Source organism: Protopterus annectens, chromosome 2.part1 (assembly GCF_019279795.1).
Source record: "Protopterus annectens isolate FY-2018-M chromosome 2.part1, PAN1.0, whole genome shotgun sequence".
In the NCBI taxonomy this organism is placed as follows: Eukaryota; Metazoa; Chordata; order Ceratodontiformes; family Protopteridae; genus Protopterus; species Protopterus annectens.
The window spans coordinates 406065101-406091249 of record NC_056729.1 but is presented as its reverse complement, the minus strand read 5'-3'; the positions used below and the strand labels follow the sequence as shown (position 1 = coordinate 406091249).

The window sequence follows — 26149 nt, the reverse complement described above, 5'->3', positions numbered from 1 at the left end:
AAAACAGACAAATTGTAAGCTCTGTTATATGGATATGGATATGGATAGTAAGATACAGACAGTTAAAATGTTTTTAGTCCCTTTCATTTTATACACAGGTCAGGCATACTTTTACAACCAGAAGAGAATTTGTGGATAGCACTTAATGAAGTGTTTTATCTGGCAGGGGAAGATGGCAAGAGTCAAGTGGGATAAACTGATTCTTCCAATAGAACAAGGTGGTTTGGGATTACCCAATTTGAAGGAGTATTTCAGAACTACACAGTTAAGGCTTATATGCATAGCACAAGTAGAAACTTATAATTCAAGGTGGAAAGGGATGATGATGATGAAACGGGGGGGGGGCTCAAGAAACAAGGAGAGACTGGGATGTTGGATGCAGATCCATAAGAAGAATAACAATAACCATACAGAATATTATATTCATAAAGTAGCAGAAAGGATTCTAAGAATTAAGCCAACACAGGGATGGAGAAAGGAGATTCTGCCAAAAGGGATGACTGCAATTAGGGTTACAGACACTAGGCAAGAGGGGAGGGGGCTGGAATTTATTGCAGAAAACTGGCAAAAAGAACCAGGGAAATGGGGACAAATAATTAGAGAGGGAAAGGTATTGGAATGGGAAGAGGACAAGAATTCATTTGGACTGTAGGCTAGAGATTGCCTTCCCTATCAAGGACTGATATCACAGTATAGGCAAAGAGAAAGAAATAGGATGATCCTAAGCGAAAGACCAGACCAGCATTGGTAGAGCATTTAGTAGAGTCTAGAAGAGAAGCTGTTGTTAAAAAGGAGTAATTAGTGCAACATATAAAATATTGAGTGATAACTATAAGAATCAATCAGAAGAGGTTAGAAAAGATTGGTAAGAGAGATTAGGTAAGCAATTCAGAAATAAACAATGGGGGATATATTTTTGCCTTCCAAATATGGAAATAATTCTAGAAGATTTAGGATCTTTGCTTGGAAGTATTTACATAGGTAGTTTTATACCCCAAGGAGCTTCCAAATTTTTTTTCCTCAGGTAGATATCAAATGTTGGAGGTTTGATGGGGGAAGAAAGAGATAACTGGGAACATATTTTCTGGGAGTGTAATGAGTTGGCAGATTTTAAAGACTTCCTGCAGACTACTCTGTCAGAAATACTGGGTGAGCAAACTGATGTAACTAAGGAAATAATTTTTTGAACTATGATACAGAATCAGAATTGCCTGGATATAGTAAGGCCTTGCTGAGTCTAATTATGATGGCTGCCAAAAAAGCAATTTCTAGAAAATGGAAATCAAAGTCTAAACCAACTGTACTAGAAGAAGCGAATATAGTAACAGTGATAAAACAACTGGAACTGGGATCTTTTGAAAATGGCAAGGGCAAATTACACGGAAAAAAATGGGAATTGTGGGAACAATACATGCAGAGGAGGAACGAGGTTTAAAAGAAGGCATGATTTGAATGAGCTATGTAATGTTTGACTGACAAGAAACTGATAGATTATAGGTGATGTATAATGTTTGCAACTAAAATTATGTCAATATGGTTTGTTTTCATTTATAAAATATATGATTGCCTATGTCATATAGGATAATTTAATAAAGAACTTTCTTATTAAAAAAAGTACTGAGAAAGCTCAGATGAATTATAATTATGTCCTGTAAGCCACCACTTCTTCAAAAGAATGAAAGATGCGGAAAAATGGACACATGCTATAAAATAATAAATTACTGTACTACCATGATGGATGAGTGCATATTGTTTGACCATCAGCAATGATAGGCTCTTGGTAAGAGTGCAGGAAGGAACATTTCTGATAGCAAAGCTCAAACACAGACCAAGAGTATAAATAAATAATTAAAAAACAAACAAACACATAAACCAATAAATAAGAACAACCCAGGGCACAGAGAAAAACACAATCACTGTAACTGGCATACTTCCTTTCAAATAAGCAGTTCTGTAGTTCTGATGAAAAGTACAATATAACTTTCTCACAGGAAAATAACAGTTGCTTTGCTTATTCACTTTTATTTATTCACTGAGTATGTACTTCCATTATACATGCCACAGTAACCACTTTTACAGGAGATATTCAAGGCAGAGATCTAGTAAAACAAAAATGATACAGCACAAGAAAATATACAGCATAGTAAAATTCAGCTTAAACTTTAAGTCATCATATGCAACTATATTATTAAATCAGTGGAAGGAGTGCAGCTTCAAACATATCTAAAAAGAATGAAAGAGAAACAGTAGTTCACAAATATTGATTGTTCTATCCACCTACTCTAACAAATAATAAATCATTTTAAACACTTGTTAGTACAGTAAGTTTGAAGAATCAGATATGGAAGACTTAACATTTTTATTAGAAAGTATCAGAGACTGCAAACTAAGTTGACAAATGAGGAAAATCCTGAATTAATCAGTCTGCAAGCCATTACTTAAATGCCACAGCTTTAAACAGTAGGATGTGCCTTGATTTCATGTAGCTCCAGTATGATCAATGTTGATGAAATCTTTTTATTAAACATTGTCTTTTGCTAAACATTTTTAAATATTCATCAAAGAGATTAACCCTTCAAGGGCCTTAAAGAACATGTAAGTTCCTCTAGCTATCGATACTTATAAAAGTCAAGTACTAAACCTTGTATAAGTTTGCTACAGCTCAGAATTGTGTTCTTTTCATCTCAAATAATGTAATACCTATTTTCCAACCATTCACATAACATACCATCTACTAATTAAAGAAATACCGAATTTCCAGGCTGGAGTGTAAGGTATACATTCTTACTACATCAGCTGATCTACAAGTGGTCTCTCCTTGATGAATTCTAGGTTAGACTGGGTTTTGCTTCTACGCCAATTGGTATCTGACATTTTCTTTCTTGTACTGAACCATGCATACATCTCTGAAAAGCATCAGACAGATAAGTTTGCTCATTCCCAGAGGTCGGCAGGTCTACCTCTAGCTACTAGCAAGTATCAGCTTGAAAATCCACAAATGATGAAAATATTACACCATGTTATTAAACTAATATAAAAATAAATAAGTACCTGGCTTACAGGGAACTCCAACAGCAGCTGATAACCAATAGACCTCTCACTCACAAAAGAATGGTGACAGGATATTCCTGACTTATAAAGGAGGAAACTCTGTTAAATCAACTACTGCAATAATAATGCATCTATTATATTAAAGAATGATGGTGCTAGTTAATAAGTCTTCAGCTGGACTAAAGCTCTCAATTGTCCTCAATTTTACAGAACATCCCTGATTTTGCTCATATGTTTGAATCTTCTGGTGTATCACTGAAGTTTATAGTTATCTAATAATGCTACACATTACCGTTTCATAAGTCTTACTGCTCTGAAATTGTACACTGATGGCAAAATGTGTTCTTTTACTAACATTAACTGAGTTGGAGTAGCATTATAACATTTTCTCTGATGATATGCTCTTCTCTGAACTGCAAATAACTGATGCACAGCCCACTTCTCAACAGGAAATCACAGTCCTTGCACACTGTAGGTCCCTAGTTCCACCCCAAACTGCTTGTAAAGTATCTGTTGTTAAATCTATTATGAGTTTGGCCGCAGATAGAAAAATACCAGAAGATTTGTGAAGATCCTCCACCACTCCAGGGTCCAGCAACATGAGTCTAGTACCAAAAGAAGGTCACTAGGAGCAAAGTGGCTCTGAGCCTACTGATTTCACACAGTTCACAGCAACACCTGCATCCCCAGGTATGGAAATGGCATCATGAAGTTCATGGTATCCATCAAACCCAGAAAGTACAGAAACATTTGCACCCAGACCCTACATTGCATCCTCACTCAGAAGGCCAAGGATAATATCTTGACCTCTAAGTGGGGGCATGAACAACTGATGTTAACAGTGTTCAACTCTTCTCTGATGAAGTGCCTTCTTTGAACTGGGGTAAGGAAGACTTCTTCAAATTTATGATGATTCCAAAGGATGGCATCCAAAAGAGCAACCACAGGGGGGTGAGTTCCAGATATACTCCAGAAGAAGCCATGAGAGGTCAGTCTTCTAACTGCAAGAACATCAGTAGACGTTCCTTTTAAGAGGCAACATCCACTATGCTCAATACCTTGTTGCAGGTTGGGGCAATGAGGAAGCCCAAGTGCCAACAGTTTGTAATGGAGGTGATGCATATTCACAACAAACCAGACTTATCTTCTGTGTTGACTCCAGAAGCTGATGTGCTAGAAGAAATTCATCATGTTTAGTAACATAACTCCGTGCAAGTGCAGGAGAAATTACATGATTCCCTGCATGGTGGTCATCTGAAGCCATATGTACTAGATATGGTGAATGAAATTGCTCAGGCTCAGAATAAGATGGAACTGTTCCATACCCTTCAGAAGCACAGTAGGAACTGACAGAAGAATGCTCAGACCTAATTCTGGACAAAAATAACAGCTACTGCTTTAATTAGCAGTGGACTATGGGCTTGTCTCAAGAGCACTACTGACGTGGACTAACAATAGCAAAGCCCTTACTGAATGAGGGCCCATGAGTTCTGGATTGTGCCCTTAGACAACCACAGGTTGAACTCACTGGTTCACTGAGATGGTTCTCAAAACTGAGATAAATACAAAGAACCACCACCTCTCTCATGTGGCAGCAGTCCAAGAACATAGTCTGGACTGCTATAAGCATAGCAGAAGAGTCTGCAATGCAGGCAACTTCATTGGTACTGGAGCGAGAGTAGGCCCACACGATGACTAAGGATCATCTTCAAATGCCACATTAATCACTTCTTCAGGAGTTGGATAGCTTTCATATAGGAAGGGATGAAAACATCTGAGAGGGATTATAGAGATCTTGCAGAGATATGAGTGACTGTTTCCTCTTCATGAGGTCTTCAAAGGTGTTGTAGGGAAGCTGGTGGAAGAGCCTATCCCCCAGAAAATAGGCATCCAGCATCTTGCTCCCGAGCTCATTCTTAAGGAAGGGCACTCTCAAATGTGCCACTCAGGTACATATCCATGACTACATCCCTTGCCATAGTGTTAACACAATCAACACCATAATAGAAAACACTGCATTCCGATGGAAGGCCATACAACTCTTCCTTCAGTCCAGACTGTGGCAGGTATATCAGCTTAATCATTACTTTTCTCATCAGATACACCCAGAACTAGGACAGGTTAGGTGAACAGTTTAGCAGCCTAAGCCTCTCTGTGACACAGACATATACTCTTTTGCTACAAATATCTAAGATGTACTCCTAGTCTAGCCACAAGATAGTAAAAGTCTGTAGTAGCTGGGATTTAATTTGGACTACAGAAATTAAAACAATGAGCAGTGGAAATTTTAGTGCTGTAACTGTCTCGGGCATGGCAGCAGCTTGCAAAAGTTTTTAGCCCTTTAAAGGGCAATCAAGGCAAAATGGCATCCTTAATGACAGATTCCAGGGAGTGGAGAGGAAAGGATAGGACAGGGGGGATGGCCAAGGGCTCCTCAGACTTCTTTTGAGAAACATTGCCAGACATTTCTGGGGGAAGAAACAGGGGTAATAGGCTTTTCCAAGCTGCTCCTCATAAGACCAAGGGTATCTCTAAATGCTGGGTCAGCTACAGCATATGTGAAGTGGAAGGCCTCATTATCCCTGGCCATCATAAAGGCCATGACATCAAGATCTAACAAATCCTCAAAGGACCCCAAAGGTAAGGAAGAACCAGAGCACCCATTTTTTGGGGACACAGTCTTGCATAAAGGCAAGTACATAACACATTAGTATAAAACAGCAGAGAAATAGGCAATGACAAATCTCTCCTGATCATACTGTTACTATAAGTATTGGAACAGGCTTGCTCAAGGGCTAGCATGGGCATTTGGTTGAACTTTTTGTCTCCTGTATCTGCATTCAAAGTTCCTAGAAGACATTGAACAACTGTTTCATGTGCAGGCTATGAGATGGAAGCCTCTTGCAGGACAGCCAAGAATATTTCCTTATCAATTTCCTGCTGGTCTATGGAGGTCTTATGGCCATAACCAGGAGGAGAACTACTGGCCCCAAAACCCCTCTGTGATGAATAACTCAAGGGACCATTTTTTTGAATCAGATTGTTCAATCATGGTATCACGCTAATCATTACAAAATAGACTGATAGAAGAACTTCCAAGTGGGAGCTGAGGGTGTACCTCCCCCCAACCTGAGGTCTTTGACAATGGAGGTAAAAGATCAATCTTTTGCTAAAAGCGTTAATTTGGCTGATGGGCAGTGAACATATGTGGAGGAGATGCAAGTCTGGTCTTAGCCTACTAGTACTTGCTCTTGTAGTGGTGCTTTGACATATGTCAAGGTCTGTGAAAGGAAATCTTTCCACTAGTCTTCACAGAAACAGCTTCTGACTGCAGCAATCTTCGTGAAATGGGACAGCAATTTTTCCTCCCTTTGGTAATATGTTGCAGGGCTGAATATCTGGCATTTGGAACAGTTATTAAAATTCCCCTACACATTGTAATTCATTTTGCTAAACGGTAGTATCTAATACAATGGCCACAACAATGTAACAAATCCTATAGTGATGCTCCAATGTGACATACAGTGACCTTAACAAAAGCAACACTTTATGTAATGCTAAGTCAGCTTAAAAAGAATGAAGAAATAACTCTGCAGGACCATAACTGTGTAGCAGGGAGGCAGACAAGTGTACTATTCTTCCAGATGTTCTGCAACAACATTTTTATGATTTATATTCCATAAATATTACTAAAACTTAAGTTATTTTACATAACGTTGAAATTATTTTTTCAGTTCATTCTGTTTTACATAGTTTCTCACAGTACTGCACTGTACTGAGGTATTCATTTTGTACATAAAATTGCAGCAAGTTGAATATTTTTGTTGATGCTATGCCACACATTTGTAAATAAATTATATTAGTTTAGTACATGGTCAAAAGAGTGTGAACAAACCACTTTACAAAACTGCATGAAGAACAAGGCAAGCCGCTGTTGAATAAATGCAATGTTAATCGAAACTCTCATTGACCATTTAGCTGCTATTGCTGTGCCTTCTCTCTTGCTCACCACATTTCAAGTTTCAGGTAAGCCTGGGTTTCTGTTTGAGTGCATATGCACAACTGCATGTACAAGGGGGAAATATAAGGAATATGCACATTATAAAACAGCGTTCCAATTACTAGTATTAGTTTCAAACTATACCAGTCTAAGAAAGCAAGCAAGATGCTTGCTGCTATGTTTCAGCAGGAGTAGAAATAGGAAGAAAGAAGCAGTTTAGAGTGCATGAATGTCTGTGGATATGTACAGTCTATGTAGACACGACTATAGGCTAAACAGAGAAAAAGGAGAGAGAAATGAAAGCACAGCCACATCAAATGCTGCTTCCTTCTGTTTGCAATAATACACAACCTTGTAAAAATGTTACTCTTACAAAGAGTCCTTGTACTATACAGAAAAGATCTATCAGGTACTTACTCTATTGTCGAATAAGATATTAAAGCAGAGGATGGACAAGAGAAAGTATAACACACTTTCATGTAAAACAGAAAATGCATTTAAGTAAAATAACAAAAGTAACAGGACTGTCACATAGGTGAAGGTGAGAATCACCTGCATAGTCATAGCTCATAAATGGGCCCATATGAATGAAAGGTGCGCAGCGACAATACCATGGTTATGCACAGCTCAGAAATAGTAACTGCTAATTATAATAAAACTTCCAAGGGGATAGTAGAAAAGGTTCATATAACACGTCATTAAGAAGATTGTGCTTGTCTTCTAACAATCACACTGACACGCCATATAGTACTGCTTGCCTTAATTTAAGCAATAGATGCCATCTGTTTCAAGGAGGACTTGGAGACATCAGTGTGCATTGTCGACATGGCTATAGTTTCATAATCCTCTTCTCTGGAGCTACATTTGCAAAACCAGAACAGAACTTGCAAATCTCTCTGGAAGTTCTTGTTGAGAAATCCATAGAATATTGGGTTTACGCAGGTGGAGATCATTGCCGTTAGGTGACAGATTGAAAAGAGAAGGTTATGATTGCAGCTTTCAATAATTTCATGATTCCAATCAAAAACTGCATTAAAGATGTTAAGAGGCAGCCAGCAGACAGCAAAAGCCACCACAATGGAAATAAACATCATGTTGATCCTTTTTGTTTCACTGGATCTGTATTTATTGTCTCTCATCCTCTCCATAATGTCATTTCTTCTTTTTAAACGCATGTATATCTGAAATAATACATTAAACAGTCATGTCAAAAATGCATTATTGTGAATTCTTGCTAATTAAATCAGTTAAAGAAATTAGAAGATATTTTTGTGATTTCATGACATTTTTCTTTTGGTGTACCAATTTATTCTTAATCCTATTTAAGAATCTATATTTCCGTCTTTAAATTCTTACTTATTTAAAACAGTGAGATGGAAAAACAGATAATATGATAGAGTACATAATGCTCATGGTATTTCAAACTGTAGCCTTAAAATGACATTGTGAGGAGTACATTTTTATCAGTCTGTTGCATAATGCTCAGATGTCTGAATAATGAGCATTTTACAGTGACACCCTGAAAAATGTATGATGCAGAGATGAATACAGATGGGGAAAATATTTCAAAAAGTGGACAATATTAAAAATGAAATACATAGTTTAGAAACTGTACAAAGGTGATACTTACTTTTAAATAGCAAATAAATATAAAGAAGAGAGGTCCAAAGTACTGCATCACCATCAGACAAGTTGTGTACGTGAGCCTAAATGTCTCTGATGGAAACTTGTCCATACATGCATATTTTCCTTCATATGTCTCAATTGTGTCTGCTCCATTTCTAAAGGGCTCATCTGTCAAAACCATGAAGATCATGAACGGCAGGGAAATCAAAAGTGCCAGTATCCATATGGCTGCAATACCTATGTAAGCATGCCTGTTGTTTGGTCTCCAGCCTCTAGGGTTGACAATTAACTGGTGACGCTCAATTGCTATGAGAACCAAGGATAAGATGGACACTGTGACTGAAATGCACTGCACAAGGGAATTAATTTTGCACATGGCCATACCAAATATCCAGTGGTCCATGAAAGTGTAGACAAGAGTGAAGGGCAAACACATAATTGATATTAGGAGATCCGAAAAAGACAGATTGGCAATAAGTATGTTTGTCACATTGTGCATCTCCTTTTGCTTCAAGATGATGATAATGAGAGCTAGGTTTCCAGCACCACCCAGAATAATGACTGCACTATACGCTAGTGCCAAGGTAAACACTATGGCCAAAGATGCAAAACAGTCACCCTCATAGACTTTTAAACTTTCATTCTTCTCTGAGTAGTTCACATGAATGGAATTGTTTCCAGCCAAAAGGAAAACTGTCAGATCCATGTCATACTATGTTTGTCTGAAGATGTGACCATCACAATCCACTAATGTGGTTTACAGAACACTGACACGACTTTGGACATGATCTTTTCTCCAGCAGCTATTGTTTTTTCATTTGCTGGTACTGTAATTTTCTTAGGTACCTCAAGAACCTGGAAAAAGCAAATCAGAGAAGTTTGTTTTAATATATGGGACCTGATTACAGTGTGTGACAGCAATCCCTTTGTGATACCTAAGAAACACTGCAACAAAATGAACAATGCTGATAGTCTATTATCTTAAAACAAGTAAAGGATTTATTGCAGAGAAATTACTACAGGTGCCAAGAAAATATTTATGTAAAATAAACAGGAACAGCTAGAGAAACTTCCATATGGCCCATTTATGTTAGACAAACAAAAGTCATATATCCTTACCTAGCCTTCTCCCACATACGTTGTCTGTCTTATAGCTGAGTTACTAGACATAAGAAATTTGAAACTATGTCTAAACTAGTTAAACATCATTTCAAGTTTTAATACAGAGTCTATATAGTTCTTAAAGTCAAAAGTCTGAAAAAAATATTCATATTTTACCATAGTGACAAATTACTTCCAAAGTATTTCAGTTCCATTAAATCACACTAAAAGCAGAATCTGTGGAGTATATATGAGTGGAATAACACAGTTTATACTATGTATCCATAGTACTATAAATGAGAAAGCTATACGTTTTTTTCAGACACAGTGTGAGGCAGTGCACTCGAATAACTAGAAAATCTGCAGTTCTACACATTTGAGTCACTGTAAGCTTCTGTGTAACAGTTTTGAGCTCAAATTATTGTATTTTTGAGTATGAGTAAGAAATTAAGCTGTAAACTGAGAACACCCTGTGACATAATCAGATTTCATCCTATTTCCCCTGTTCATATTGTTTCATTGAGTTGGCTTTGACTTTGTGAGGCACAAACTCAAAATGCCTGAAGCACCTAACTACAGTTTTAATACTGAAAACTGCAGTGACTAACCTGACATATAATCAAAGATTAAAAATTACACCCTTACTTCTGCCAGCATAGCAGTGTGCACTTTTGCATATAATGTCTATAGTGATAAAACAGGATAATTATTCCTGAAATGCGTATGAACTATTTAAAGAATTTGTAGCTTGCATGTAGTAGGATAAAATATTATTTGCAAATCTTGTAAAATATATCCCCATATGAAATTCTATAAATCTATAAAGTATGATCAAGTTTAATCTGTAGTTTATGTTCAGGTCACAGTACTATCATTCATACATTTATTAGCTTTATTGGTGTTTGGCTTCCAGTAGCATTTCTTGTTATTCTTCACTGTTTTGTCAAAAGCCATGATCATTTATCTGCCAAAGTGTGTTATGTAAACTGTTATTTTGGCAACATCTGTTCCTGCAATATTCTAGTTTATCATCACTTCCCAAAATAATGGAACTTAATGTATAAACCTCAGTTACAGTCTCAGACGCCTATATCTGCATTAACAATATACTCGAGTATGCTGATGGAATATTAGCTTTGGTATGATGCTTCTGCAAAAGCGTGGGAGCAAAAATGGACAAGAACAAATTTCATTTCTGAGAAATGAATTAGTATCTCATCTGTTTGCAAATGGTTACACACACACACACATACACACACGCGCACACGCATGCATATGTGCATTCATACAAACAAACATAGACAGACACAAACAAAATTACACCAAATATTCACACACAATTGCCACATACACATAGGCAAACATACACATACAGAAAGCAAGTTCCCATACACATGCACACTTGTGTATACGCAACACATGAAAGCTTGCAGGCATCATAAAGGGCACTAAGTAAAACAACAAATATAGGAAACACATACAGGACTCAAAACATTAACTGCCTTCTCCTTTCCATCACACCACCTGAAAACTGGCACATTCAGGCAAAGGCATTTACATAGAACACACAAGTTATGCCATATGTCTGATAATGTTACTCATAAAAATGGTATGCCAACACAGAATGCTATTTTCATGAGCAAGTACCAAAAGGAATTAATACTCTGCTATACCAAGACAGTTGTATGTTGTTATAAACATCTCAGCAATATGTTATCCTGCAGCTTTCTCTGTTTTCATATTAATGCATGTGATACAGTGGTGGAAAAGATGTTCAGATTTTGAGCATGCTTAGTAGTGAGAACATTTCATGCCACCATCCAAAAAACATAACGTTCTTGTATCTGTAATGAGTATTTGTAGTTTTTTGTAAGGCCCAATAAGCAGTATTGGGCAATTCTGTTGGCAGTTATAGAGGGACAGCATTGGAAAATAAAGCATTTCTTTCACCAATCATTGCACTGCATTCCTTTGATGACAGAAGGAAATATTAAGCCAATGCAGTCTGCCTTTTCAAGTGTCTTGAAATTCTACCTCTGCCTCCAGCCCTATTTTCCACTTCACCTTTTCTACCTGTTACATTCTCTCTTGAATGCCTTTGGGAATTCTTTCTCTATCGACCATAAGAGTAATTCATTCCACTGATCCATCACACTCTCTGTGAAGAAAATACGTCTGGAACTCCAGTAAGTCAGACGTTACAATCTGCTACTAGCACTTCCTGCTTTTCCTGCTGTCCTTTCTATTAGTAATGATCCCTTCACATCTCTGTCAAGATTTTATGCAACAATACATACTCCACTCTGTCTCTTCTTGTCTAATATCAGAAGAGTGCTATTTCCTGTAGTCTTTGGTCACATTTTTCCTCTCAATTGAATAGCTATTTCTAATCGCTTTTCCTTCCTTTCAACAGCCTGATATCTTTTTCCTTATACCTCCTCTACTACTGCACATAGTACTCAAGGTGTGGTTTGAACAAAGTCCCCACACAGTAAAAGCAGTACCTCTTTGCTCTTGGAATTAATCCCCTTGCAGAAACACCCTAGCATTTCTGTTTGTTGCTGTCACTGCCATCTCATTCTACCACCAGTGATCAAGTCCAGATGTGATCAACATCCCCCAAGGCTTTTCCTTCTCTGCTGCTATAAGTTTTAACCCACAAAATTGACACTTCATCCCCAGGATTGCCACCCTTTTGCCCTCTTGTTCAGCCTTCCCAAATCCTTCTCCTCCCTCTGTCCTACACTGCTGCACCAACATTTTTGTCATCAGCATTGAGGATAATCCTGTTCTATAGTCCTTCAAATATGTCTGAGATGAATGCTGGTCAAGTTTCAATTACTGTAGATATGGGCGGACTGAAAGGAAAGTTCTCAGTCCGAGGTCGATGAAATTCTGGAAAGTCAATGATTATAATTAGTTTCTGTAGCTGTGCAATATGGAGTGTACCTCGGTGTAGCAGGTGTCAACAAAATCCACAGCATTCACTTTTCATACAACATGCTTTACCTTACCCATAAGCACAGGAGTTAAAAATCTCACCCATTTCCTCCAGTCAATTTTGCGATTATCCAAGGCAGAAATGCACATTTACAGTATACCCTTATGACCAATGGTCCTTTATACATTAATGGGTATCAGTGGTGGGAGTCAAATAGCTCCCTATTAAAATGCTAGCATTCAAAATGCTGAGTCTAAACAAGCCAAAAAAAGAAAAGGCCAAAAAATCCAGGAAAAGATCACTCTTCTTCTTTATCCATCTTTTTGTGCAAGGAGACAAGCCCTCCTGTACCCCCAATGTAGATAGCAAGTCTCCCCAAACTTATATATACCAAGTCCGAGATATCATATCTTGGTAAAAAGGGGATACTACAAAAAATGGGCATCTTGGACTCGGTATGTGTAAATCTGTTCTTACAGCCATGCAGTCCATGTGTTTTGGGACTCGCTCTAGTGGGTCCCGATATTTCAAATGGTTACCGAGTCAGACACTATACTGTTGGCCTCATAATGGCAGCAGTGTGGGAATTAAAGCCTATAGCTACTGTGCATCACATAATTGGGAACAGCAGTAGCTAGATCTTGTAAGATGGACTTATGGACTGTAAAACAGTTTTTATCTCAAACAACTGAGCATACCCTCGTAACCACAAGGAAAGACTAAAGTAGTATATTTTTCAAAGCAGTTATGTCTAGTCAAAGTAGTTGGGAAAAAGGCAAAGGTGAGTTGTGGTGAATGTAAAAAATGTCAAGATCACAGCTAAAGAGTATACAAATCAAGAAACTTTCCTATGCCAGTATGGTCTAGGAGTACATGATAACCATACCTCTCAATCTTTTAGAGCAAGAAATCTGGACAAAGCCATAAATAAAAGTGGGACAAAGGCCCAGAAATAGGGACACTTTTTAAATACTGCTCTTACAAACTTAGAAAGTTGATAGAATAACATGTTTTGCATTAGCATGAATTTTCTGAAGAATATGAAGTCTGAAACTCAAATGTCTGTCATTATTTTCAAACTTCAATCTTTAATGATTTACCACTAATTAGCCAGAAAAACACAATTTTATGAAAAACAGACCAAACATATGAGGCCAAAATCCGGGCATTCTGCGAAAATCTATACAGTTGAGAGGTATGAATAACATCCTGGTGTGCAGCTAAAACACAGTCCACTGAAACTGAAGACATCCAGACAGAAGCTCTATGTGCAGACAGTGCAGTGAAACAATTCAATCCATCCACATATCCCCTTAAAATACAAGGTAATCTGAGAAGACTAGAGTTAGAGCTAGAGGTAAAATATCTTAAAGAAGCTGAGAGTGTGAAGCAGTTTTAGGTGCAAAAATAGTGAAAAAAAAGCTCATGAAAAGGGAAAAGGCACCTGGAAAGAGACAAGCAGCATGCAGCTTAAGAAGGAGATGCTGGAACTTTATTACAGGCAAAAGTCTTCAGGGCAAACCCTAGACACCAGGGGCAGTACCAAAGTGTCTCCTGAACATAAAGGGGGAAATGACTTTGATAGCTTTTATTTAGACATGTGTAAGGATGTGTAATCAACATGAAAATGACTGCAGGAAATTGGTGAGACGTTGAACTCCAGTGCTCATAGATAAGCAAAGCATGCTGTATAAAAATGAATGCTGTGGATTGTGCTGACCATTTGAAGATGAAAAATGCCTTGTTCAGTTGTTTTAAATCGACTCCAGAAGCTTACAGAAAACATTTAAACCACACAATAGAAAGGCACATGACAGAGTTGGTGATTACATTTAAGAAATTAGCACTTACTTGTATAGGTGTGTAAGTGGATGCTAAGTCACTACATTTAAAAAGTTAGGAGACTTTGTGAGAGATTAGGCATTCCATACTTAGCCTGATGAAATGAGGATCCGTTGATCAGGTTAGGAGCGTAACACCGCTAATGCTGATAAATTTGGAAGAAAGGGTGACCTCTGTCTAGGTGGTAGGATATAACTGCAGAAGAAGGGCATCTCCAATGGTAGAGGAAAACACTGGTTCACATACGTGATACAGTCTTAGAGCGAAAAGTTTCTAGTGTAACCAGATGAGGCATATATGGCCCAAATATCCAAAGCAACAAGACTTGAAATAAAAAAGGCACTGGGGAGGGAGGGGTCTAATAAAATGGCAACACAATATTGTACGATGTCTTGAAACTGCAAATGTTTCAGATTATCACAATGGCATGCATCCTATACTAGTAGATGGTTCAGAAATCACCGCTAAGGGATACTGGATCGGATATAATGGTTGTTTAGCCTGCAATTGTTGGAAAGAAACACTACCTGCCTGGGCAGTCCACTCCAGATAAGCTATGGGCTTGGGACACCTTTACAAATCATATTGACCAGGATACTTCCGGGATGGGAAGAGGTGAAAGGACATAACATCAGATGTCAATATTTGATGATATCCTAACAGATGTTCTGGTAGGTAATGAGCGTGATAACAAATGTGTATATATGGTTACATATAGTCAAGAATGTAGGATATCACATAGATGAGGTAGCAGGAATAATTCCCAACCAGTGTCCACACCTTTAGTAAAAGCTGGTAAATTGTACACTTAAGAGAAAGAGATAGGATATAGTGTAAAATGTGAACCAGATTCATGGCTATCAGAAGGTACTGATCTTTACTTCAGGGGAAGAAATAGTTGACAGGAGTAAAGTGAAACTGGGGAGGACTACACAGCATGATGGCAGGCATACCTGTTAAGTTTACAAAACTTGAGGAAGACATCCAATTACGCTCCTAATACTCAGGAATACAGTGAGTCTGTATGTTAGAAAAGGTGCTATTAGACAGAAAGTGGACACCAAAAGATGAGTTAGAGGGAGAAGTGATACAACAATTAACATTATAAGGGAACATCAAGTAATTTAAGCCATAGCCAAAAATATTCTGCTTTCAGGAGATAAGTATAAGTTGTTCAAAAAAGATATATGCAATACTTCTAGCCAGGTATCACAAATTATGTAAATTGGTATTACAGAGGCTGTCAGCAGTATAAATGGCTGTTATAACAGAAAATAAAGCCCAGGAGTATCCAACTGGTAGAATACCATATAGCTACAGGGACCGGACAAACCATTAGCAGGAAAAAGTCATCTATGAAGGCAAGGAGATGCAAAGTAAAAATGGTAAAGATGCTCTACCAGAAGCCCAAGGGTGTTTCAAAAACAAGTGTGAGCACAACATGAGATTTGCGTCTAATATCACAATTCTTTTCTTGTGGTTTTCTCAACAAAATTTGCCTGAGCCTTGAAAGAAGGAGATATGCAAGAACTATAATAAAATGAGAAATTGTCACTGTTATTTCAAAGAAAATACATTAGAAGTTACGCTAAAGCTGATATGAATGAAGATTAAAGTACCAAAGAAGTTGTGTAGTAATATACTTTATTTTACAAAGTATACAATGTAAAAGCAAACGTGTATAATTGTATATGACTGCATTTACCATTGCAAAAATGTATGTCTTGTTAGGCATGGAACTAAGCCTTTCTTTTTTGATTGTACTATTGCAGAATCTTTTGTTTGAAGATTTTCACTAGGTCACATAATAATGAGTCTCACTATCCCCAGTAGTATGTAATCATGGAAACAACAATGGGATCTTCTAAAATACAAAAGCCACAGGAATGCTTTAATGGGAACTTATAGAGGAACTGGCTACGTAAGTTAGTGTTTTGCTTGTTAGATTATAACCTTGGAGCAAAGTTTAAGCTACACCTCCTGCAAAGACTGAAATTGTATTCTGACTTTAAAGCAAGAAACACAGGAGATAGCATATCTTTAGCCATCAGCATAAAGCTTCTAGATAAGTTAACAGACCATTATTATCAGACCATCATCTGTTTACTGAATGTTTTATTTTCAATTTCTTGTGCAGGGAATTCTACTGTTGGCATATTTATTTGGAAAATAAATGTTATAATTTACTTATTTCAAATAATTACCTTTATTATTCAGCTCTGAATGCTTGTGGCTGATGTTCTATTTATTAGGCTAAGGTTTTATGGGTTTTCCCTATGTACTAAACTGCCTTTGGAATGCTAACTTCTCATAGCTACCTGCTACCATTTGAATATCTAAAGGCTGGCTCATCTTAGAGGTACACAGTCCTTGTATTGGTAGTTTTGACTAAATGTTCATTAAGGTGTGGTAGGTGCTGGCTATTACGAGGTGGAAGTAGATTTTGTATACTGAGAGTTGAGTGGTGACAGTTAACGATCACATGCAAAGAAAACTCACCTTTACTTGACATTATAACATTTGGCTCATATTCACTAGCTTGATTACCACCTGCCTACTCTTGCATTTGTAGCTGTTTATTCTGTATAGTACTTATGTTTGTAATGTCTGCAAAAACAGGTCTTTCTGATCATTCATGCTGCTAAATTCGCATCATCAGCTGTTTGCATTGATGGTGCCTGCTTGTTGCTATAGTTTCAGAAGCAGTGGTGCTTTATATATGTGCATGGTGCTCCTCTGACTGTTCAGCATCAGCACTATAATAATGCAAAAAAAGCAAAAACAAAAAAAATGTTATTGTCTTAAAGTTGCTTTAGGAGAAATAAGGCACTGGATCCAGTTATCAGAATACTAAGGAAGTTTTTTTAATTATTTAACCTGTTGTTACATAAACATTTTTGGTGAATTTGAAAATTATTTAAAAAGTGTTTCTGATTTTAGATATTTGTTATCACCCCCCACCCCCAGTTTTTGTCCATCATTCATGCAGAGAGCTTGAATGCTATGTACACAACCCAACAGATGCTTGCACTACTTTCAGGTCCTACACTGCTTTGTCATTTAAGTTTTAAGCTAGAGAAAAAAAGCTGCCATTCAAAAACTGCTGTGGTAAATAAATGAAGGGATCTCAAAATAAGAAAATCAGAACAACTCAGTGAGGCACACAAAACACAGTTTTTGTAAAAAAAATAAATAAATGAATAAATAACCATCATTATAGCAATAACCCACGCCTGGGTGTGGGTAATGCTGGATTTACCCACGGTTGGCATGGTTTGGTCCCGAGGGCGAAGCCCGAGGGACCAAACAAAGACAACCGTGGGTAAATCCAGCATTACCCACACCCAGAAGTGGGTTATTGCTATTATACAATGACATTATTTAAGAAAAGAAATAATCACTTTTCTTAAATAATGGCATTATCCTCTTTGCTGCCCTTCCGCAGCTGTCTGGTGTTCCGCGGCAGTTCTGATGTACTGCGCATGCCTACGCAGTACATCAGAGCTGTGGGCAAAAGCAACGGAGAACGCAAGATCTCCATTGCTTTTTACTGTCTCGCTATGTTAAATGGGTTTAACATAGCGAGACAGCTTTAAAATAAGCAACGGAGATCTCCGTTGCTTATTTTAAAGCTGTCTCGCTATGTTAAACTCATTTAACATAGCGAGACAGGTTAAAGCAACGGAGATCGCAAGATCTCCGTTGCTTTACACTGTGTCGCTATGTTAAAGGAGTTTAACATAGCGAGACAGCTTTAAAAAAAGCAACGGAGATCTGCGTTGCTTTTTTTAAACCTGTGTCGCTATGTTAAACTCTTTTAACATAGCGAGACAGTGTTTTATACTAACGGAAAAAGTCCGGGCGACCGGACCTTTTTCCGTTAGTATATTGAGGGATTTACAACAGGCACGCTGGTTGGGCTGGCCAATCAGCGTGCACGTTTTAGAGGAGGCATTGTATAATATCAATGTTTCCCTTCCTTTGTACAAAATCAATGTTCTGAACCTGACATGATGTCATCACACCAAAAAACATCTGCCACTCCCTTCACATGCATAAGCAGGGGTTAAACATATTATTTATATGAAGGACAGCTTTTACTTTATTTTTTAATGAATAAGGCATCTGATTATTGCAACACTGTAAAATGTAAGCAGAAAGTAATACATATATGGAAATGAGAATTCTGTCTTATACCTTCAGCAGTGGCAGTGTGCATAATTTTAAACCCACAGTGCTGGACCCACTGCTCACAAATGTTAATAGTCACAGTGCAGTAGTTATTGCCTATAGCTCCTGTCTGTCACAAAAAACTATGCAGTATTATAGAAATTCTATCTGATCTACTGGGTCTTGGATTAACTACTACATGCTTGAATTATTGACAAAAAGTTAGTTAATAATTCTTCTCTGGAGATAAATTTACTTATTCAAGGGATGTTAAGTTTGCTCCAACAGACTGTAAGAATTTTTTTTCTTTTTATGATATGGTTCAAACTGTTAATGATTAAAGAGTCAACAGACATTCTAAAATGAAAAGAGGCAATCATGCAATACCTTACAGCAAAAGGTATACTTCCCAGCTAACCCCCCCCCCCCCAAAAAAAAAAAATAACAAGATGTAGAACATTTTCAGTATACTGGTCTAATTAACAATGCTTCAAAGAAAATATAGCAAAGAAGGAAAAATAAAGTCATTCCAAACAATCTTTCTACAGTGAAGGATTTCCCTATGTCTTTTACTACCTACATCCTATGAGAACAAACGTAGAATGCATAATTATGACTCAACTTATTTTGACAGAAATGAGCAATACAGTCTTTACTTAAAACTTTCACAATATCAGGAAACTGGGACTTCACTGTCAACCTCTTTTGACTCAAAAGATTTTAAACTGTGGTTATTTGTTCCTGTTAGAGATACAGTTAATAGGCAATTGTTGAAAGACTGAAATCAGAACTTGTTAAAATTGCCTCCCATTGCTTCAAGGCAGCCTGACATACCAAGCTCATAAAACAATGGGCGTAAAATGAATAACAATTGGACAATTTTGCACTGGACATGGTATCCTCAGCCTAAGGACAGTATACAGCTTTATACTGGACAGCAGCATACCATTAATGGATTTGGGCAGTTTGGAAAATAATTTTGTAACTGTTACAATAAGTGTCTTGGAGGTGTACAGGTGTTATGGGACACACAATATCTTCAAAACGAGTCCCATGGAGCACATCTCAAGATCAGCTTTTTTTCCTGAGGCATTATTTACAGCAGGGGGCAAAAGTTTGTTTTGATGGACTAGTTTAACCTTTTCATACTGAAGCTCCAAACTAAACAACCACCTTCTCATGTTTGGCATAAATAATGGAATTTTGTTCAGCAGATCTATTTTTAATCATTGTACCACCTGAATAGTTTTATGCAAGTTCTGCATGGCCAAGGTTAAAGAATCCAGTTTTTCAACAATGGCTAGTGCCCAGGCTTGAGTATCCACCTGGGATGTATCAAGTACATTCCACAACTTCAAATCATTTATTTCTGGAATGGTGATATAATTAAACAGCCCACCCTTATTATGATCTAACTACCACATTATTACATTTTCAGTGCTATCAGAAGTAAAACTAGCATTACACATCAACAACTACACAACATGTGTGTGCTGTCTAGTATGCTAGAAAGCATTTCCTTAGGAAAAAAAATGAAATTACCACCAGCTTTCCTTGCTTTTGTCAATTTTGTAACTCATTTGGAAGATTAACCTGAATATAAGGTGTCTCTGCTATCCTCTGCAGCTCTGCTCTCTCCTTGCGGATTTGGTGGCAAAGGTACATACACTAGCCTTTAGACTGTAACCTGGAAAATTGTCCCTTAAAATATAATACACCTTTACATCTTTCCCAAACTGATCTTTGTTGTGGCAAATCACAGTTTTTTGTTTTTGATTATGCCATTCAGAGAAGCACTGCCGATGTCAGATTAATTTTAAGTTGCCTGATTACTCATTAATGGAATACAATGACTTAAAGTTGACTATTTTTATGTTTTAAGTTGTGTGAAAAGTTATCATGGAGAATGCCAAGAAATGGACCAAAGCTCTATCCCAAGTGTGCAGATCATCTCTTGCGAGTCCTCCTACTCCCTCTTTGGTATTCCCTTTTCATATCAACTTTCTATTTGGGACCACATTAAAGACCTTGCTGAAGTTCAGGTTGGCTATGTGTCCTGTGTCAAATTCACCCCTAACTCAGTCACAAAACTGGACTAGGTTTGACTGACAACTTCTGAAAACCATAAACCCATGTTGATTGCTCTCATGATTGTTGTCCACTAGAAATGTTACTAGCCTTCTCCTAAGGATTCTCTTTTGACCTATTCTACCACTGTTGTTAAACTAACAAGCCCATAGTTTCCTGGAATTTTCCATCAATACAAGAATACTACAAATGCTTTATTGCAGTTCTCTGACACTTCTGCACTAGCCAGAGGTCTATTAGGGTGTATGTCAACATCTTGGCCACATTTCTGCAGACTGTGGGAGACAGCTAATCTGGGCTATTGTATTTTATGTTCCATAGGGGCAGATGAACCTCCACCTTGTCTGCATTCTGTCAACCTCTGCTTTCCCTATTCAGTGATGGGTCTAGGTTCCCTATCTTGCTTGGACACAGTACGGGCATTGTATACAGATCGTGGGACGTGTTAGATATATGTCAACAAAGAAAAAGCTATACTAATGAAGCAGAACTACACCTAGGTTATCTAGCATCCTCTCAACTTAAAGCTGAAGTCAAAAAGGAAAAAAATATCTTTATGTATAAGTGAAAACGGGCTTGGAATGGGGTCCACAATACGTACATAGTGATTTTGATGCACTAAAATAAATATGAATACAAAACTACAACTGAAAAACAATGACATACTAACAACCATACACAACCAGGTGTTAAGTCCTCCAGAGACCTCAGAGGAAAACCCAGCACTAAGAATAGGCAAAATTATGAACAACTTAGTATTTTATGGTGTGCCATACCACCATCAAGAGAAATAACTTGAACATGAATACTGATCACAACAACACACTCCAAGGTTTGAATACTTTTTTGGGGGTGGGAGGGGTTAAGTGATGTAAATATGATTTTGAGAATGATATGTTAACAAGTCTCAGCTGAATAATTTGAGCATTTGTAGTTTTGAACACTGATATAATTAAAACTGAAAATGATTATTATTTTTTCTGCTGAAATGTATTCACATTCTGACTGTTTAGTGTGGTTTGACATTACTGCACCAGCAAGAGCACTAACAAGTAAAAATAACTGAAGAAACCACAACACAGCAAACCTCTGATCTTCAAGATTTGGAGGACCACACTACTACTCATGATGCAGAGCACATGGGCAAAATGTGGAACATTTGCTAACAACTAGGAAAGAAGCTCACAGCACAGTGTATAATAAAGTTCTTTTTCGATGCCCAGCCATCTCCCTTTGCTTGTCACCATGGTCTTCTTGTACTGTTTTTAAAGTATAAAATGTTATCTAGCAGTTAATGTAAAAAGATCAGGGTAGTGTATTTTACCATACAACCAGAGAGAAGCAACGTAATTTGCAGAAGTCCAGGGCTGCAGATAGACAAACCATACACCCCCCCCCCCAAAAAAAAAGAAAAGAAAACAAGAAAAGCAACTTCGGTCAGCATCAAGCAACACATGCAAGGACAGGCTACCAAGATCACAATCCATAGTACCAACAAGAAAAACAATTAAAGAAATTAAAGCCATTGTCAGCTCTTTGTCTTCAAATGTGGAACACTGCACTACCTCTCATAATGTGGACCAATTGGACAAAAGGTGAAATACTTATTATACCATGATCCCCCCAAAACGTGCACGCTGATTGGCCAGCGTGCCCGTTGTAAATCGAGTTATACTAATGGAAAAAGGTCCGGTCCCCCGGACTTTTTTCCATTAGTATACTCTATATCGCTATGTTAAATGGGTTTAACATAGCGAGACAGCTTTAAAATAAGCAACGGAGATCTCCGTTGCTTATTTTAAAGCTGTCTCGCCATGTTAAACCCATTTAACATAGCGAGACAATGTTAAAAGCACGGAGAAAGCAAGATCTCCGTTGCTTTTAGTCTCGCTATGTTAAATGAGTTTAACATAGCGAGACAGTTTAAAATAAGCAACGGAGATGTCCGTTGCTTATTTTAAACTGTCTCGCTATGTTAAACTCATTTAACATAGCGAGACATAAAAAGCAACGGAGATCTTGCTTTCTCCGTTGCTTTACAACTCTGATGTACCGCGCAGGCGCGCAGTACATCAGAACTGCCGCGATGCCAGGCATCTGCGGAAGGGCAGTAAACAGGCATTATACTATGCCATTATTTAAGAAAAGGAATAGTTTCTTTTCTTAAATAATGTCATATAATAGCAATAACCACTTCTGGTGTGGGTAATGCTAAATTTACCCACGGTTGGCTTTTTGGTCCTCGGCCGCCTCGGGACCAAACCACGCCAACCGTGGGTAAATTTAGCATTACCCACACCCAGGCGTGGGTTATTGCTATAATAACAAGTAAATAAGCTTACAGCATGGTTAAAATATGCAGTTTATATTTATAAAAATGTTGATGCCCAGGCAGTTCTTTTTGCTTGTCAGAACAGCCACTTAGTTGCAATACAACATTTTTCTTTAACTCCTTCAACAGTTATCATATAATGTGTTTTATCAAATATCAATCTCATCAAACATTAGAGACTCAAGAGTAAGAAGCAAGAGTCTAGAGTTCTAGATGGGCAAGCGAAGCAAAAACTGCTCTCTCTCTCTCTCTCACACACACACACACACACACACACACACACACACACACAACTTTTCGCCATGTTCCTTGGATATCATTTCTATTCTCTCCAAACTGACACTACCATATATAGTTCTCTATAATTACTGGCTATTTCTTTCAGTCATACCTCATTGACACAGATTTTGACTTATATTTTAGATTGTTTCTTAGGTTTCTAATAAAATTTGTTACTTGCTAACATATTACTGATGGTATCATTCAAATATTAATGACGGATAATTGAGTTTCAGTCTTCATACCCTCCACAAAACAGATGCTAAAAATGTTGTAACAATATTCAGAAAAAAATGGCAAAAATAAATAAATAAATAACTAAAAAGTAATGGGGAAAGGACATGGTCAACATTTTTTTTTACTCTGAAGAGAAAAGAAATCAGGCTTGATAGCATATTTACATTAAATGATTACAGTTGTTACTTACTGCTTAATTTACTTAAATAAAGTTCCAGTTCAGAGATAAACAGTACACTGGGATGACATTGCTTGTAGTAGTCAGTCTGCTCACCTTTCTGTTTTGTTTATTGGCAGAGAAAGTGCCTGACAGCTTAAGGGCAGCTACGGTGTCTCCATGTCTCAGCTGAAGTGTTACAGCATACACTGGCAAGGTTGTATGGACTGTCTAGCTTGTGCCATGGTACATAACATACAGTTACTACAAAGGTAATCAGCAGGTGGGCAACTAGCTGGAATGGCACAGATGATGGATAACCATGGCACACATTAGGGACTACCTAACTGGCTAATGCGCTATTGATGTTTATGTAGTGGCACAAGTACAGTGTCTGGTGATCTTGCATACCACATGCCTGATTTGGTACCTGACATTCATGCCTGTGTTGTATTCAAAGCAGTATATAATATACAAGCACAGACCACTGCAACTAGGTAGTCTGAAGAATAGTACAAGCTGTGTAGTAAATATACTATGTAACTGTAGATCAGAGACAGCAATCATTTACACAATGACTGAGCACTCACCCAATAAAGTTACAGATCACAGTGTGATGTATATTCTTATGCTGTAAGACATGTTAAGCTGTTACTGTTTTGCAGCTATCAGCAGTCCATTAGAACTCATTTCATCTTAGTTAATGTGTCATACTGGCATGTGTAATTTACATTGCGGAACTGTTTTCACAGCTTCTAGTTAATTACTCAGTCAGCATAAAAAGAAAATCCTCCATCTCACTGAGGTGGAGAAACCTGAGTACAGCTTCCTGTTTGACAGGAGTTACTTAGTATGGGGTGCTGCAATATGTGGGCAAGGCAGGCAATGTCACAGATAACACAATAAGGAGTACTGCCACCAGTGAGGGTTTTACTTATATATATATATATATACACACACACACACACACACACACACACACACACACACACACACACACACACACACACACACACGGGTCTACTTTAGATCAACAAAATTCCACTTACCCGAAACCCATATCACTAAGATGAAAACACCGACAGCACCAACACACCAACCTCCCGAAACACCAACTAACCACAACAGGCAAGTAACCACTCGTCGAGCTGACACAAACATGTAAATGGAAGACAACCAAACCCACCCGTATGGACAAGGACAAGGAGCCAAAAAGAAAATCTTCTGAAGCAGGAAGGGGGATGGAGGACAGGAGGGTTGAGGAAGGACAAAGAGAGACACCACAGATACATCGTTATGATGAGTACATAAATTTTGGTTTTTAGCCTTAGCGAGTGCTGCCAGGACCTGTCTAGCCATCACTGGAAGTGGAAAAACCATATGGTCAACTTCAAGGTTCGAATATCTGGGTGAGTCATCCTTGATAGGTGAGATAGAAGGTCCTCAGAAGGATGTGACATCCAATACCCAGGGAGGATGCACTAGATGAGGCCACAGAAACCACACTTAGCAATGCCAGAATGGGGCAATGAGGATTATATTCTCTGCTGCTGAGATGCTTTCTGAAGAAACCTGGCAATGAGAGGGGTGGGGGAAAGGCTTAAGAGAGACCAGAAGGCCAATCATGAATCACAGAATCTCTTTGTGACTTCCCCTCAGAAGGGATCAGAGTGAAGTACCTACTGCATTTGGAATGGACAGGGGAAGCAAAGAGATCACAGAAAGGTTGGCCCCATTGACAAAATATATTTTCCACCACTAATGGGTTAAAGACCACTTGCGAGGGTGTAAGATGGAACTGCTCAGTTTGTCTGCCAGAACATCAGACTTCTCTGGAATATGAGTTGCCAGCACAAAGTGACCAAAAGAAATCATCCATTACCACACTTTCAGTGCTTCTCAACATAAGGGGTAGGATTGGGCTCCCCATGTTTGTTGGTATACCAGACCACCAACATGTTGTTCATCTGAATGGCAACCATCCCTGGAAGGAGAGCATCTTAAAATGCCTGCAAGTTTACTAGTATTACTCTTATTTCCAGACTGCAGTGGTGGTGCTGTGGTAGCGTTGTCGCCTCACAGCAAGATGTTGTCCCGTTCGATTCTCAGCTAAAGTGTCTTCTGTGTGGACACATGCGTGAATGGGCGCACCTTCGTTGAAGGTTGTACATCAGGGCTGGCAACTCAGTATGTAAAAATCTGCTGCCAATCATTAGCAGACTGGAGTTCCGCTGTGGCGACCCCTAACCGGGAAAAGCTGAAAGATACAACAACTCTCATTTCCAGAACATTGATGTGAAGATTGCCCTCCAACTGAAACCATGT

The 26149-nt window shown here is 38.1% G+C and overlaps 1 protein-coding gene across 1 annotated transcript in view; it reads right to left on the bottom strand.

Annotated features, from left to right (window-relative positions):
- Positions 1 to 1996: 1996 nt before the first annotated feature.
- LOC122794080 (neuropeptide Y receptor type 1-like) overlaps positions 1997 to 26149 on the bottom strand; it is a 1117554-nt gene continuing 1093401 nt past the window's right edge. Inside the window, exons 3-4 of the mRNA XM_044062218.1 lie at positions 8682 to 9532; positions 1997 to 8232 (exon numbers count right to left, since the gene is read on the bottom strand). Of these exons, the coding sequence (XP_043918153.1) occupies positions 7816 to 8232; positions 8682 to 9383 (1119 nt within the window). The 5' untranslated portion in view covers positions 9384 to 9532 and the 3' untranslated portion in view covers positions 1997 to 7815. The remainder of the gene's footprint in view (positions 8233 to 8681; positions 9533 to 26149) is intronic.